Here is a 14512-nt window from a genome sequence, read left to right on the forward strand (position 1 = left end):
CACAAAAATAAACTAACATAGCAATTCTAGAAGTCCTGTCCTATTTTCTCTCTCCAATGCCATAAATAAAAGTTTTTGGATGATCTGATCTGATCCAGATGACCTTTGTCCAAAGACCAAGCCAGCTACATGCACAACTTTTCTTCCATTATCCCTAAGTGTCCCATGGGACTTCTATCCTTTTGTCACCCTGGACTGCAATGCTTCACAAATGAGCCAACTTTTCAACCTAGCATTGTCTTTGACTTTCTTGCCTTTCAGCTTAGCAAGGAGATCAAGCATCTACTGATGAATATGGTCTCCTACTTCTATTACTTTCCTCATTTTGGAGATTTCTCTATATATGTTACAAGTCATGACAACTATAGTCAACATTCCTTCTTAGAGAGCTACTTCCCATTTCTCAATAACTCAACAGCCTATTTAAATAAGTACATAACTTCTTCCTCTAATTTTTACCCTAATTAGTTATTCTATTTTAGCTCCTACTACAACTAATGAATATTTATTATAGACAAGTGAGTCCAAAATGACTCCCAAGTTAGCAACAGTCACCACTCCCCCGTGCTCAGATATAGTAAATCTTATTTTTTAATCCCATTTTAAAATTTATTTTTAATTTTGTTTGCTGTTTTTCCATAGCTTTCCCTTTCCAACTCTTACTGAAACCAAGCATTTTTAAGCTCTCCAAGCAATTCATAAACTTTTGGCTCCTTCTGTCTAACAATTCTGAAATATACATGAAAAATATTCCAAGATATTTCCCCCCATCCTTTCCTGGGCCCACCATCACACTGAAGTCAGTGAAGTATATGCTGATTTAGTTTAAAGAATCTTGTCATTTTTTAATGGAACTTCTCTATAACCAAGGTGGGCAAAAAAAGTTGCAACTTTCTTCATGTATAACCCTTCTATTTATGTTCAAAATAAGCATAAGAAGATCAGATGATCAAGTGTTCCATGAAATGTTGCTTCCTGTCCATAGGTCCAAGATGAAACCAACTCTGTCTATTTCTTAATTTGTCTTTTTAAGGAAAATCCTTGAGCCATTATGTAGTTGCAACTTCCATTTTGTTGCAGCTCCTTTAGATCCTCCAATTTCATTTATATTAAGGTCAATATGAGTATGATCCAGTTTTTCTAGGAGTATGACTTTTTGTTAATGGTTAGAAAACTAAAATTTTGAATTTGCTATTCAGTTGTTTCATCTGTGACCCCATTTGGGGTTTTCTTGGTAAAGAAACTGGAGTGATTTGCCATTTCCTTCTCCTGACCATTTTATAGAGGAGGAAACTGAAGCAAACAGTGTTAAATGACTTGGTCAGGGATTCAGAGCTAGCTCGTGCCTGAGGCCAGTTTTGAAGTCAGATCGTGTTGATTCCCAGGCTCTAAACTCTAACTACTACAACACCTGGTTGTCTAACAAAATCAAATGAATGATTGTTGATATTCTGAAACCTAAGATTCTTGCTTCCCTCTGGAAAGATTAGGTAATGGAGGAAGTATGGCCTTTGTAGGACTTGGGTTCAATTCTAAACTCTGCCAGTGGCTGCATATGTGACCCAGGATGAGGAATTTTATCTTCCTGGACCTCAGCTGCCTCCTCTATAAAATGAAAATGTTTGGCCTAGCTGGCCATTAAGGGATCTCTGCCTGCTCTGGAACTATAGTCCTATGATGTCTTTTCACCTGATCATCATGATCAATGTGGAAACAGAAAGAAATTAGGCAAAGTAATTTCTGCCACTGGGGAAGTGAAGGTGGATTGACTACTTGAGCTAAGAGTTATGAGCTACAGTAGGATTAGAGTACAGAAAGTGTTGGCACTAAGTTTAGCACCAATATGGTGAGGTTGTAGCACCATGGGCCACCAAGCTGCCTCAGTAATGGCAAAGGGGCCCAGGTTAGAGAGCACTAAGCTAAAGGTACTGTGCCAAATAATAATGTTATTAGGTCTGTGAGTGGCTACTACACTTCCAGTCTGGGTGAGATAGGGAGATCCAGTCTAGAAAGAGAGATAGAAAGAAAGAGGAAAGAAGGGCAGAAAAAGAAAGGAAGGAAGGAAGGAGAGAGGGAGGAAGGAAAGAAGGAAGGGAGGAAAAGAGGAAAGAAAGAAGGCAGGCAGGCAGGCAGGCAGGAAGGAAGGAAGGAAGGAAGGAAGGAAGGAAGGAAGGAAGGAAGGAAGGAAGAAATTTTCATATTAAATCCAACTATCTACTGGCTCTTTCCTGTATATGCAGGCTAGAGTCTTTCTGTCTGAGATCACCTTTCCTCTTCCAGATATAGATCTTGTATTTACCAGTTATTAACATGTGGTCTCCTACATTGAACCCTCTGAGTCAAGAAAAAGTTTTGCCTTTCTTCATATCCTTAGCACTTAGTTGGCACATAGCAGGTATTTAGAAATGTGTCAGCTGCTAAGTCATTGGTGTTTGTTGATGACATTTTTGTTTTTAAACAATTCCTACACTTGGGTTAAAAAAAAGGACTACACAAATATAAGATGGAGGAGGCATGGCTAGCCAACAGTTAAGTAAAAAGGTTTAGGGTATTAGTAAAATACAAGCTCAATCAGATTTTTACTGCATTTGTTAAAAATTTTTTTTAACAAATTAGAAAAGTGGAAATGGTTAATTAGATACCCATTTCTGGAAAGTAAATGACTGCTTGATGGTCATGTTGTAGAGAGAATTCCTGGGTCAAAAGGATTGACTTATATGCTTCCTGGAGTACTTTTAACCTCTGAAATTCTATGAGTCTGTGGCAAGGACCCACACACTTGAAATTTTGTTTCTTCTGTGGTGTGCCAACTTGGTAGGTCATCAGTACACATTGACTACATTTGTTATATTGAGTCCTGTGCTTGGGTTCAAAAAAATTAACTTTAGAAGTATAGGATGGGAGGAGGCATAGCTAGGCTTCAGAACAGATGAAAAAGATTTGAAGAGTTTTGTGGACCTTAAGCTCAACAGAAGTCAATAGTGTGACTTGATAGCATCCCTACCCCCCAAATAAATCCTAATAGAATTTTATGTTAATTAATAGAAGCATAATGTGCAGAAATAGGGAAGTGATAATTTTGTTGTATTCCCCTCAGTCAAACTTCATCTAAAGTATTATTTTAAGTAGCAATAAGTGGAAGTTGCAGAGACAGGTTTTGGTTTTGTGATGAGAAAAAACAAATTATTAGTGACTAAAAAGTGGCATGGGCTTCCTCAGGATTTAGTTCCCTTTCAGTTACTGGAGGTCAGATAGCTGCTTGTGCTTAATGGTTGTTGTAGAAAGAATTTCCAGTTCTGGAGGTCTGAACTATATGCCTTCTAGGGTCTTTCTTAGCTTAAGGTTAGGTGAATCTATGAGATGGTCCACATCATACAGAACAACAATGATAAAATTAATGTTTGTAGATGTTCTAAGAATGGATTTTTAGTAACTCTGTGGGCCCATAGGTATATGACATCAGTTCAGTGAAGAGGAGAAGATATGGCTAGCTTGTCTTTGCTGTACAATGCATTTTATTCCTTGCATGGATTCTTTGAGTTATCAGTGTTTCATTATTCCATCTCCATAGGATTTTGCTGATCTTGCTCCATGCAGTCCTCTTCCTGGCTTGGAAGGCTAGCTCTCAGACCCAGTTTATAAAGATGCTTTTTCATTCATTCATTTGAGATGAGGGCTCCCTTCTTTCTATGAATTCTGGGTGCTCTAAAGCTCCTGCAGCAGTCTCTTCCTGACCCTGACTCAATCCCTGAAGACCGAAATGCCCAATAATAATATCTGACGCTTTCAGGTTTACAAAGTGCTTGATGAACAGACAGCTCTCATTTCATCATAAGGTTCTGTGAATTCTTATGTTCATGAACTTCAGAGTCTCTTGGAATTTTATGGATCCAGTTCAGGTACCCTTGAAAACCAACAAATCCAAGATGGTAAATGAGACTATCTGACTAGACTATTCCTGCCTGGACCAGTGATCCTGGAGCCCCCACCCTTGAGAGGCATGGCAAAGTAGTCTGAACATCATCCACTGTGTTCACTTTCTGGTGGTTTTCAGAGCCAGTTGATTGGTATGGTCTTATCTAGACAATGAATAGAACTCAGGGAAGGCCACCATCTTCTCCCTGTTCTTCTTGGAGTGGCTCTCTGCCACTAGACCCCAAGTTGCAGCTTCTGTTTAGGTCAGAGACATCAGGTATATTTTTAACCTGGGAGAATCAAAGCTATTCTCTAATCATGCCTGAGAGTGACTGCAGAAGTTCCTAGAAGATAACAGCCAGGTAGTGTTCATCTGGTCCTCACATTTCTTCCAGCTAGCTAACTAGCATTTAATTACTTTAAGATTTGCAGGGTGCTTTACTTATGTTATTTCATTTGAATCTCATAACAATCCTGGAAAGTAGGTATTATTATTCCCCATCATTTGACAGTTGAAAAAACTGAGGCAATAGAGGTTAAGTGACATGCCCAGGGTCACACAGCTAATAAAGGTCTGAGGCCAGATTTGATCTCAGGCTGAGCATTCTATCCACTGTACTGCCCAGTTGCACACCCCTCCTCCCACCTCCCCACTCCAGAAGTTTGTCAAGAAATAATAACCATGGATGAGGTCCTAAACACCATCATCTTTCAAGGTTAATTCTTGCTGCTCCAGATAGCTAACTTACTACTCCATTTGATGATATAGAACAAACAGGACCCATAGGAGGCCAACAATATGAAGACAATCTGGAAGGCTGGTGGATGTAAAACAGCCTCTTGAGTCCAGTAAGACTTCCAGTTTAGTCCCTTCAGGTTTTACATCCCCTAGTGGTGTCTCTTCCAAGACCAACTGGTTTCAGGAGGGAATGGTTAGTGGTTTATATTACAACCATTTTCATCTACTTCTGGGACCTTCTTAGTATTTGATAACATTAATCCGGGTTCTCCTCTGCTTGGCACCAGCTCTAGATGGCTGCCAGCCTATCATGATGATAGCCAGTTTGAGAAGGAAAAAAATGGAATTTCAAGGGCAAATGCACGAAATATCTTAACTTGGCTCCTGTCTTGTACTACCTAAATTTTTATAAATAGATAGTTGCAGAGACTAATGAAGTCAAAATCATAATGGGAGGTCCTAGTGGTGGGGAGACAAACATACACTCAGAGGCCGTATGGCCCTCCCACATACCATGCCCTAATTATATTTCTTCCACAAATTAGCCATGACAGAGAAGAGCACTACTAAATGTGAGAATCTACTTGTAGTTGAGGCTGTATATGAGGAATAGAGACCCCACTTTGAGAGACACATTTCATCCCAGTCTATTCAGATCTCTGAGAAGCAACAGATGGAGCACAATGGAAGACACTGGTTCTGCATCCCAATTCTACCATTGATGCTACTTGAGTGACCTTGGGCAAGTTCCTCTTTGGGTCTCAATGTTTTCATTTATAAAATGAGAGGGTAGGACTAGATAGGCTCTAAGGTTCTTTTTAGTCCAAATCCAAGAACCTATGTTGATTTAAGAGTCAAGTACCTCCAGGCTTCACTTCTCAGTGTTTTTTTTTTTTTTAATTTTACTTATTTAAGGCAATGGGGCTAAATCACTTGCCCAAAGTCTCACAGCTAGGCTTAAGTGTCGGAAGCAAGATTTGAACTCAGGTTCTCCCAACTCCAAGGCTGGTGCTCTATCCACTGTGCTACCTAACTGTCCCCTCATTGATTTTTGTCAAGATCTGATTATTTTAAACAAAATTAACTTTGTTGGTGACTTAATCCAGGGACTCTATAACTGATGACTCTTCAGTCTATCTCTTTGATTGGCCAGTTCCTCCTAGATCCTCCATTTTCAAGAGGAGGCACCATGTCTTCTTTCCTCTTTGGTATGTACTGCTAATTCATGGCATTTTCCTTAGACTAACTCTGTGCCTTTAACCTTTATTCCCCTTCTGCACCTCCTCTTTTCAGCTCCCTTTTATGTGTTGTCTTCCCCACCATTAAAATTTAAACTCCTTGAAGGGAGTATTATATTTGTATTTCCAGTGTTTAGAACATTGACTGGCACATAGTAAGTGCTTAATAACTGATTGTTAATTTGGCTTATCTGACTCCAAGCATGCCTCAGATTCCCTCCCTTCTTACCTCTTCCTCAAGAATCCCCATTTCCTTCTAGACATATTTCAAGCATCATCTTCAATAGGAAGCTTTTCCTGATTATCCCCAATTAGTTAATATTTGTTTGTATTTATTCCATATATATGTGTATGTATGTGTGCTTTTACACACACACACACACATATGATGATGATGTTTGCCCTTCCCAACTGCCAATCATTCAAACATTACCACAAAGACTGCAACCATGATGGGCTGGCCACATTATTTGAATGCCAGACATACACTTGCCAAAAAGACTACTTTATGGAGAACTCACACAGGGTCAGAAGAAGTGATATAGGGACACTCTGAAGGTCTCTCTTAGGAACTCTGGAATTGATCATGCAGCGTGGGAGACATTGGCACAGAACCACCCAGCATATTGTGCCCTCATCAGTGAGGGTAATGTGCTTTATGAGCAAGGTTGAATTGAAACACCTCAAAAAGAAACGTGAGGTACATAAGTTTATAGAGTAACCAAGTGTTCCTGTGGTCTATTTGTGCCTGACCTGTGGTAGCACATTCTGAACTCATATTGGTCTCATTATCCACAGTCAGAAACATTGCAACACATCTCTAACATAGTGATGCCATTTTGATCTTCTTAGATAATGGAGGACAAGGATCAACCATCCCACACATACACATACATATATAAAAATTTCTCCTATCCCTAATAGAATATAATAAGTTGCTTAAAGGCAGGGATTATTTCATTTTTTGTTTCTACATACCCCCAGCTCAATTCATCATGCCTTGCACATGGTAGAAGATTAGTAAATGCTTACTGATCAATTATTGATTGGTCTCTTATTTGCTGACACCCACATGCTGAGGTCTATCTGACTCATGTCCTATCTGGACATGTGGTCCAGCCTCATGTGGCTTCAGTAACCATACAGCTCAGCATTCACATGACTCTGTCCACAAAGACCTAGACTTCACCCATCTCAGACAACAATCTTCAAATAAGTCAGTCACAAGGCTCAACCCCCACACAGCAGAGGGACCAGATACCTCAGTCCTCAGACAGACCAGTCCCCAAAAGCTCCACCCTCATACCCGTCATGCTGTATAGTATCGTTCCATTTTCTCCTTCATCTGGGTCCTTTGCCTGTAGGCGTGTGACAAGGGTTCCAGGAGGGATGCCTTCTAACACCTGAGGAGACACAGACATAAGATCAGCCATGACCATGACACTGACCAACAGTAACCACCCAGAGACTCCTCATCTTCTGACATTGAGCACTCTATGTCCACCTTCTCTCCCTTTAGCCCATTGATCCCTTCCCCTCTTTCCATGACCCATTGCAAGTATCAGTTTAGTTTTAAGAGGAATCCTCCTTTATCCCCTGAATGAGGAGCACCCCATCCCTCTGCCCTGCATGGGAAGCACCTCTCTTCCTCCCCCCATCCCATCTCACCTGCACCGGAAACCCGCCACCAGCTGCCCCTAGAGTATGTAGAAAGGTAGGGCTGTTGTCATTGAGGTCCAGCACCATGATGTGCACTGTGCCTGTGGTGCTTCGGGGAGGAGCACCTCCATCTTGCACTTGTACCAGGAGTTGGTAGCTGCTCTGCTGTTCCCTATCGAGGCTGCGTCGTGTGGTCACTTCCCCTGGGGAGTGAGGGAATAGGGGAAAAACAAGGGAAAAGAGGAGCAATGAAGCACCCTAAGGAATTGGAGAACCTAGGCTCAGGGATTTAAGGGGGCAGAGTTCACGAAATAGGGGGATTGGGGCCCAATAGACTTGGCAGAGGCAAAACTCAAAGAACTGAAGGGCCAGGACTCTTGGAAAAGGGGAAGTCCAAAATTAGAGAGTTGGGTACCAGAATTAGGAAAGCATTGAGGATCCAGAAAAACTTAAGAACTGGAGGTTTAGGATTAGAAGTTCTTAGAATTTGGTTCAGAAAACTAGGGAACCAAATCTCAGAATGGTGGGAGTATCAGTATTTGGGGGAATGGGAAAGCTACCTAAGAAAACAATGAAAAACAGGGAACTCAAAGCACAACTTAGATTTAAAAAAAAAAAAGATATAACATTTCCTCAAATGAAAATAAGAGTAGATAACTTGGGGTAAATATAATGGCAGAATGAGATCCATAACAATATGGCCAGAAGTTTCAGCTGATGTAAAGGAAAAGTAAAAATTGTGTTAGTTTTATTTTGTTTTATTTTAGCTACTTTCAGTGCAAGAGGAACTTCAAAGAAGAAATAGAACTACTTGCTTACATAGATTAAACCACTGGTAATGAAAGAGAGAGAGAGAGCAGAACTACTCAGTTTCTATTCACTTCCTATTTTGCAAATAACATTAATATTTGAACCAGGAAAGACAGAAGAAAAATTATTAATAGGGAGTTAAAATGTTGGAAGATGACATGAGAGAGGCTAGCTACCTTTAATGAGGTTGAACAACTAGGCCACAACAAAATATATCCTTGGAGGCAAAGAGAACTTATGAATGTGATGCTGTGCCATTGTCCTTATTTGTAAAAACAGGAAAATGGAAGATTCTTCAAACTCTAGTCCTAGGGCTTTAATTTGAGTCCTGGTAAACTAGAATCAGTAAAAAGATGTTTATAATAATTTAGAAAGAAAGTAGTAATCTAAGAACTAACATAACTTCATTTAAAATAGGTCATGCCACACTAACATAATTTCATCTTTTGAAATGATTACTAAATAGATGATATGGGAATGACTATAGATATACTATAACTATATTTTGGCAAAGCACTTAAAGCACCTTATAATATAAAAACATATTATTAATTATTAAATTTATTAAGTATTAATACTGAAGTATCATTAAATTGTTATAGGATATGCAAATTTGGGCTAGATGATAGCCTGATTAAGTTGGAAGGGGTTCCAATATAAAAGGATGCTTTGTGGGGAGTCAGAATATCAGGATTTAAATCTTTTTTTTTTTAGGTTTTTGCAAGGCAAATGGGGTTAAATGGCTTGCCCAAGGCCACACAGCTAGATAATTATTAAGTGTCTGAGACTGGATTTGAACCCAGGTATTCCTGACTCCAAGGCCGGTGCTTTATCCACTACGCCACCTAGCCACCCCAGGATTTAAATCTTAAGGAGGTTGATTGGCTACTGGACAAGTCAATTAACCTCCCTGGGCACCAGCTTCCTCATCTAGGAAATAAAGGAGTTGGAATAGATGGTCTCTAAGGTCCCTTCCGTATCTAACTCATATAATCTTGTGAACGAGTGTATCCAAAGAGTTTTGAATAATGGCTCTGGGTCAATATGGAGAAAAGTCTTTATGGGAATGTCCTTTGCCCTTTCCTTTTAAAAGAAAACAGAGGTGGTATGCATAGACAAATTCGTAGATGCACAAAGTTAGAAGAGATAGCTAACATATTAGGTGATAGAGTCAAAATACAATCAAGACTTAATATGCTAAAACACTGGGCTGAATATAAGGCTAAATATTTTAAGTTATAACTTCAGGTTTAAAAAATCAATGGAATAAGTTTAGGATTTGGGGAAACAGTTAAAAAAACCCCAGCATGTGAAAAAAATCTGTGGATCTTAGCTGAATGAAAGTTCAGATTCAATCAAAAATGAATATGATTTTAGGTTATATGAAGAAACGTTTGGTGGCAACGCCTAGGAAAGTACTCTACTCTGTGTTCTTTGCTTTACTCAAACCACAACTGGTTTGTGTTCAGTTCTTTGCTTTTTAGCAGTCATGAAGAAGATGGGGAAGGTCCAAAGGAGAAAAATAGAATCATGAGAAGCCTAAATATCAAAATAGATGAGGACTTGTCAATGAAATTTTGGATTTTAATTTGGAGGAAAAAAAGACAGGAAAGGGGTTAAAGATTTTCAATTAAAATACTGAAATACAGATTTCATATGAAATCTCATATGAAAGGGAAATTAGCTGGGTTCAAGGAACAATGATGGGAAGAGAGGGAGGATGGATTGCAGAGAGGTAGATTCATCTTAACAAAGGAAAATTTTCTAAAGATTAGGGACTATCCAGAAATGAAAAGGAATTCCCTAGGGGGTTAGTAAATTTACAAACTCATATAATATTAAAGTGGGAAGAGATCTTCCAGGTCATTTAAACCAATGAATAACTGAAAAGAAATCCCCTCTACAACATTTCTGAGAATAGTTATTCAACTTTCACTCAGAGACCTCCAGTATAGGGAATTCACTACTCTATGTCAATCATTTTCTATTCTTTTGGATTCTGAGCCAGTGATTGTATGGTCAGAGCTGTGGTCAGGATTAGAATCCCTGGGAAGGAAGTAGGGGGATGGGGGTGGGGCTGTCACTGGGTTCTCTATGGCTGTGGAGTCAACATGAAGTCAGATAAGGGTTTCCCTGGTCTTTGGGGAGTATGTGTAAGGGTCAAAGTTGGGCTGAAAGGCTCCTGGGGCTTGACAGGTCTTTAGGTCAATTCAGGACCAGGATTCTCACTGATCTGCAGGTGGCTGTGGAAGGGTCAGATGAACAGGGTCAGAGAACTCAGGAATCTTACCCGTCTGTGGATGGATATGGAAGGCTCCACTTTCATCTGGTGGCTGTAATAGATGGTAGGTGAGGTGCCCATTGGGGCCTGAGTCTCGATCAGTGGCTGTAATACGGCCTGCAGTGGTTCCTGGTGGTTGGTTCTCAGCCACAGCCAGGAAGGTGGGCTCTTCCGTGAGACGGGGTCCATGGTCATTTCTGTCACGGATGCTCACCCTCACAGTGGTTGTGCCTGTTAGACTCCCTTGACCATCCCCAGCCACAGCCAGGACTGGCAATGTGTATACTTCCCATGCCTCACGATCCAGTGCTGTTCTCACCCAAAGCCATCCACTCCGTGACTCCACACCAAAAGTTGTACTACCCCCATCTGATTGCAAGTGGTAAGTTATAAGGGGTCCTCCTTTAGGGACCTGTGCTCGTACCTGCAGGAACTTTGTCCCTGGGGCTGTGCTCTCAGATAGCTCTACATGATAAGTGGGGTTGTCAAACTTGGGGACCCCACCTCCAGCCCCAGTGTCACTAACCCTGGACCCTGCCTCTTGCACAGCTACTCGAAGCAGAAAGCGGCTGGTCAGGGGAGGTGAGCCACCATCACGTGCTTCCAACTCTAGGTCATGGGCCAGCCCTCCCAAGGGCCTCACCAGCTGCACATGGCCTGTGGCAGGGTCCACAGCAAAGGCTCCTTTTCCCCCAGCCACCAGCATGAAGGTGACATGACCATTGGTACCAGTGTCGGGATCAGCTGCCCGCAATGTATACACAGGTGTTCCTGGACCAGCATCTGGGGGCAGCCAAACAGTATCCGTGGGTGCCGGGAAAGCAGGTGCATTATCATTTATGTCATCCAGCAACACACGAACCCTGGCCAGGGCAAAGACTGGGGGACTCCCCATGCCTGCCCGAACCTCCAGCTCTAGTGCTGGCCCCAAGCGCTCCCTGTCCAGTGGTCGCCGTGTCCGAAGCAGTCCTGATGCCCCATCCAATGAGAAGAGGCCCTGGGGATCTCCCCCAGAGAGTGTGAGGGCCACGGAGCCTGAGCGGCCTGCCAGAGGGAAGAAGAAGGTGTAAGGTCACTCCCAATACTGAGCTCATGGAACACCCAGCAAAGAGCATGGCCAGAACTGTGTCTGGGAGAGTTATTCTATATACCATGGGGCTGGGATTGGGATATGAATCCGGTTGAATAAGTATGTGTGAGAGCAAATTAACTGTGTGAATGTGTCTGGTATCTCAAGAGTTTCAAATGTGTATAAATGTGCTATGAAGATGAATGTATGTGGTATCTAGAGAGATGGGGGGTTGTGAATGTGTAAAAATGTGCAGGAACTCATTGTGAAAATAAGCATATGGTGCCAGGGAGACTGGGTGAATTTTTGTGTTTTTGAGCAGGCAGGGAGAGGGTGTAAGTGTGTGACACCTCAAACAATGAATGTGTGTGTTTGTGTGTGTGTGTGTCTAATTGTGAGGTCCCTAGCTCTTCTCTCTCCCTTACTCTCCATGTCAAGTCTGGCTGATTCCAATTCCATATATCTCTTGGATTTATTTTTTCTTTTCTACATTTCCACAGTCACTACCCAGGTTCAGGCCTTTATGGCATCTCGCTTGGACCACTACAAAAGCCTCCTAATTGATCTCTCTGCTCATTTCTCCTCTCTCCAATCCCACCTCCAAACTCAGAAGACAAAAGTAACATTCCTAAAGCACAACTGTAACCATGTCATTCTCTTGCTCAAGAGGAGGCTGTAGTGGCTTCTAATTGCTTCTAGGGCCATATACAAACTCTTCAGTTGGTCATTAAAAGCCCTTCACAATCCAACTCCAACAGGCTTAACACACATTCTTCAGTTCAATCCAACCAAATACTCTGTTGTTGCCTTCTCCCACTTCCATGCCTTTGCCCATGCCCCCCATGCCTCACCCACCTCTAGAATCCTTTTCTCCCTTCAGAATCCAGCTTAAGAGCCACCTCCTTCACAAGGCCTCTTCTGATTCTCCCTAGTTTGACTATTCTCAATGAATTATCTGTTTTTGATTTGTATCTATTTTTTATTTACTTAGAGTAGATTTGCTGTTTCCCTTTATAGAATGCTGGCTCTTGGAGGACAGACTTATTTTTGGTTGTAAATCTCCAGGGTATAGAACAATGCCTGACCCAAAGGCCAGTTAGATGGTGCCATAATGTACAGTGTTGTATCTGAAGTTAGCAAAGACCTGAGTTCAAATACTATCTCAAATGCCTCAAAGCTTTGTGACACTGGGCAAGTCACTTAATTTCTATCTACTTCAGTTTCCTAATCTGTAAACTGGGCATAATAAGAGCACTTAACCTCTCAGGGCTGTTTTGGGGATAACACAAGATAACAACTATAAAAATATTCTGCAAATCTTAAAGTCTTAATCTTAAAAAAATAAAAGTTTGTTGACTTGACTGATGTAGGATAAATGTGTATAGATGTGTGAATAGGTAAATATGTTACCAAGTGATGGGAGAAGAGAAAATATATGTATGTAAATGTACATGTGTGGCATTAGGGGGGTTGAATAAGTTTTACCTGGGGGGTGGTGTGCCCGTATGGTGCCCACACTGGTTCCTGGAGGTACATCCTCAAGCACAGAGAAGACATATTGTGCTTGCTCAAAGACTGGAGGGGTAAGAGGCCCAGAGATGATGCTGATGTTGACCTGGGCACTGGGATCAGCTCGAAGGCCACCAGCATCCTGGACCCCAATCTCCAGTTGTTGCACAGAGTCGGCTCGACCGGTAAGGGGCCAGGCTATAGAAACCAGACCTGGAAATAGAGGGGAAGAACACCAGAAATGGAGAGGGGTACAGGATCAGGAGAAACAGGACAAAGATCAGGGATCATGTCATAGAGAACATGGACTGGGAAATGAGCAGAAGATATGAGGGAGAGGACATGGGGCACAGGATATCAATATGAAATAAAGAATAAAGAAAGCATAAGGGAGAATATGTGATTTAATGATGCTTGTCTTTTCTTCTGAAGACCATGACATCAGGGAGGTGAAGCCATGACATGCACATGAATTTGATTTGAGTTAAGGGGTTGCCAATTCCTGTGCAGGGAGAATATGAGGCATAAGGACAAAGGGGAGAAGAGAGAAAGGAGACAGGTTGTTGTTTTGAGAATGATGAGCAACAAAAGGAGCAGGATGTCCCAGGCATGTCCTGGGAGCAGGCAGGAGAAATTCCAATAACTGGATGAGATGATCATAGGTAGCTTCTTAGGAAGTCTCAGGGACAAGGGAATTAAGGGAGCTTTAGGCTAGCAGAGGACTGGAGTATGTTCTGGCTTCTTACCTGAGTCTTTGTCCAGGGCAAAGAGTGGGGGGTTGTTCCCAGCCAGGATGCGGTAGGTGAGTGTGCCATGGGGACCCTGGTCAGGGTCATGGGCGCTGACCCTCAGGACAGCCGTACCTGGTGGGCTCTGGGTGCTCACACTGGCTGCATATATCCTTGGGTAGAACTCAGGTCGATTGTCATTCTCATCTGACACAAATACTTTTACATAAACAAGTGACTTCAAGCCACCCTGGAAGGAATTGGGGATAGAAATGTTAGAAGATGAGCCAAAGTTACCCTCAGAGCAGGTTTGGTCTCCCCATTAGAGGAAATGCCCTCCCTGTTTTTTCAACTTACCCCATCCACAGCAGTCACAGTGAAGTCAAAGCTAGGGGGTCCTTGATCACGGTCCAGACTTCGGGAGGTGCATACCTCTCCAGAGAGAGAGTCTATTTGGAATGGGGGTGGGCCTATGGAACTAAGCCCTGCTCCCAATGAGTATGAAAGGAGGCCAAAGGGACCACTGTCTGCATCTGTAGCTGTCACCTGCGGAGGGGGGAGAAT

The 14512-nt window shown here is 42.0% G+C and overlaps 1 protein-coding gene across 1 annotated transcript in view; it reads right to left on the reverse strand.

Moving 5' to 3' along the window:
- Nucleotides 1–14512, reverse strand: part of DCHS1 (dachsous cadherin-related 1) — an 88968-nt gene that overhangs the window by 38885 nt on the left and 35571 nt on the right. The window contains exons 3-8 of the mRNA XM_074217471.1: nt 14306–14494; nt 13967–14198; nt 13197–13433; nt 10652–11686; nt 7561–7754; nt 7199–7295 (exon numbers count right to left, since the gene is read on the reverse strand). Coding sequence (XP_074073572.1) covers nt 7199–7295; nt 7561–7754; nt 10652–11686; nt 13197–13433; nt 13967–14198; nt 14306–14494 — 1984 coding nt within the window. The remainder of the gene's footprint in view (nt 1–7198; nt 7296–7560; nt 7755–10651; nt 11687–13196; nt 13434–13966; nt 14199–14305; nt 14495–14512) is intronic.

The sequence above is a fragment of the Macrotis lagotis genome, chromosome 1 (assembly GCF_037893015.1).
Source record: "Macrotis lagotis isolate mMagLag1 chromosome 1, bilby.v1.9.chrom.fasta, whole genome shotgun sequence".
Lineage (NCBI taxonomy): Eukaryota > Metazoa > Chordata > Mammalia > Peramelemorphia > Peramelidae > Macrotis > Macrotis lagotis.